The sequence below is a fragment of the Octopus bimaculoides genome, chromosome 5, assembly GCF_001194135.2.
Source record: "Octopus bimaculoides isolate UCB-OBI-ISO-001 chromosome 5, ASM119413v2, whole genome shotgun sequence".
NCBI lineage: Eukaryota > Metazoa > Mollusca > Cephalopoda > Octopoda > Octopodidae > Octopus > Octopus bimaculoides.
In genome coordinates, this window is record NC_068985.1 from 98,213,381 (window position 1) to 98,216,033 (window position 2,653).

The 2,653-nt window shown below is 38.1% G+C and overlaps 1 protein-coding gene across 2 annotated transcripts in view; it reads right to left on the minus strand.

Moving 5' to 3' along the window:
* Positions 1-2,653, minus strand: part of LOC106876144 (cytochrome P450 4V2) — a 36,501-nt gene that overhangs the window by 12,285 nt on the left and 21,563 nt on the right. For both annotated transcript variants that reach the window (XM_052967871.1, XM_014924567.2), the window contains exon 5: positions 1,556-1,625. In XM_052967871.1, the coding sequence (XP_052823831.1) occupies positions 1,556-1,625 (70 nt within the window). The remainder of the gene's footprint in view (positions 1-1,555; positions 1,626-2,653) is intronic.

Genomic DNA, 2,653 nt, shown 5'->3' on the forward strand with positions numbered 1-2,653 from the left:
GGCGTACTAACGTTTCTGTCAGCTCGCCCGGCGTACTAACGTTTCTGCCAGCTCGCCCGGCGTACTAACGTTTCTGTCAGCTCGCCCAGCGTACTAACGTTTCTGTCAGTTCGCCGCCTCATCGCGTGTCAAGGTATTGACTTATTTCGGAGACTTAGTAATCCTTGGTTCACAGTGCAAAATTATCTGAAATAGGTTGAGAAAGTATATACAGAAGAGAAGTGGGTAGCTCATGAACTCTTCTCAGACTTTCATTTATTCAGGTCATTCGAACATTCACAATTATGGGCGATAACAATACGGCATTCAAAACATTTTTATTTTCTAAAGAATCTTCATTTTTTTCTTCCCCGGAAAACTGGTTTCGTGGTGAACTAATTGTTATTGCTAACAATGATGATCATCTCTTGAACGAAGAAATATATTAACGATACGTTTTATACTAATTTGAAATGCCTTATTTTTCGGTACCTCTAAAACATACATACACGCATACATACATATGTACATACATATATACGTATATATATATATATATATATATATATATATATATATATATATATAATACAAAGTGGGACAAGAATGCAAAACATCCAGACAGTTAGATGATACAAAAAAGGGACAACAAAACATTCAGATAGACGATACAAAGAAAGTAGGTCATTCGGAGTTTTCTTTCATCAATCGAGTTCCAGATCATCTTTGCAATTTCGGCTGGTTATACTCGAGATTGCTCCAATCTGGCCAGCCCAAAGGAAAAACTAAGCTAAGAGCATTAGATTCTTTGGCAAAAAGCAGTGAATGTATACGAAAACAAGGACGGAAATTGATCTCTGCTTGGAATTGATCTCGGAATCTTGGGGTTTGTAGCCCCGCACTCTTAACCACAAGATTCCAAGTTCAATTCCAGGCACTGACCTGAATAATAATAATAATAATAATAATAATAATAATAATAATAATAATAATAATAATAATAGCGAAAAATATCTTAGGAATGAGAATCCAGGTTCGAAATTTTCCCAAGACACCTGATGAAGGCTGGAGGGTATATCAGCCGAAATGTTGTGTTAACAACAAACAAGATGAGGACAAATATCCGTCAATTGTAAATAATGTACATATTTCCGCATCTCTTAAATATAGAATTGTTTATGGATGACCAGCGGTCCTCCATGCATATCAGCCTCCCCTCTTCACGCCGAAAATGTTATACAAGAGAAAGTCAAAACCGATACATCTTGATATCAGTGACGTCGCATCTCCTTTCTACAGCTGGGTGAACTGGAGCAGCGTGGAATAAAGTGTCTTGCTCAAGAACACAACATACAGCCCGGTTTGGGAATCGAACTCACTATCTCGTGATTGAAAGCCCGCCTCTCTAACTCAGAGCACCATCTCATGCTTGTAAGCCATGCGCATGTATACACACATATATGTAAGTATAAATTTGATGTTTCATCATAACTTATAGCCATTAATGTATGTAAGATATTTATGAAACAACATACTGTGTGTCTAAGATTATAAAAATGTAATCATTACAACTTACCTGTTAACACTTTCAATATATTCTGAATGTTCGTTAACTTGTGCGTTCACACATTTACCCATGGCAGTTTCTGGAGTAATATATAATTTACTTTTGAAATCAATGGTAAATAGCATAAGTTTTATAAAATAGCAAGAGAAGACAAATTAAAATACACTGGGAAGTCTTTTTCAGGAGACCAATGTCTCACTCTTCGCTGCACTTATTCTTATCTCTGTCTTGCAGCTCTCGGCAGCGGCCAACCTATTTAGTGCATGATGGAAATCACCTTCTGACAAGCCAAGTAGCATCATATCGTCTGCAAATATCAGCTGACAGATCCAACATCCACTAACTGATACATCTTCAATAACGTCTGCATATGTGTATCCACTTCATCAAAGTATTATGTAGTGAGCGAAAGAGCACGGTTGCTGTTTCTGCCGTTTCTTAAGGAATTTTTTACTTAATGTTGAAAAAGACTTCCCAGTGTATTTTCTGGCAGCAAAAACCTCGAATAATAGACTTTATAGCAGGGGTAGAGAAACTTTTTAGTGCGGTAGGCAAAAATTTCCAAAGAAAAAGGATCGCAGGTGGATCACAAGTTGTAACTCTTATATCTATGGTAAATCTTGTATATATTTATGTATAATTCTATATACATTTTTGGATTTGGTTTGCAAGATTTTTTATGTGATTTCGTGTGTTGAAGCATATTCTGCTGCCCACTTACATGGGAAAACGAACAGCACGTGTAACTTTAGAAGACATACCATTTAGGTATGACGTAATGTGGGCGGCAGCGGCCGTAATCTTCGACGTGGAAGAAAATATAGAAATTTTAAGCACAAGGAGAAGGAAAGCAACCGGTTGGAAAGGTCAGGGGCTTGAGATGATAGTCCAAGCGGAGAACAATACTCTGGAAAATTTGCCCGACAGGGTGTCTGTGGGGGAGGGACATACCATTCGCGTGTCAGTTGAGGGACGGAGACCCAGATGTTTCAAGTGTGGACAGAAGGGTCACGTTCGCTCAACTTGAACAAAAAATAAACAAAACACCATTAAAGCGAGTGGCGACGCTCCTGCGAAAGTGGACGAGGGAAGAAGAGAGTCAACAGT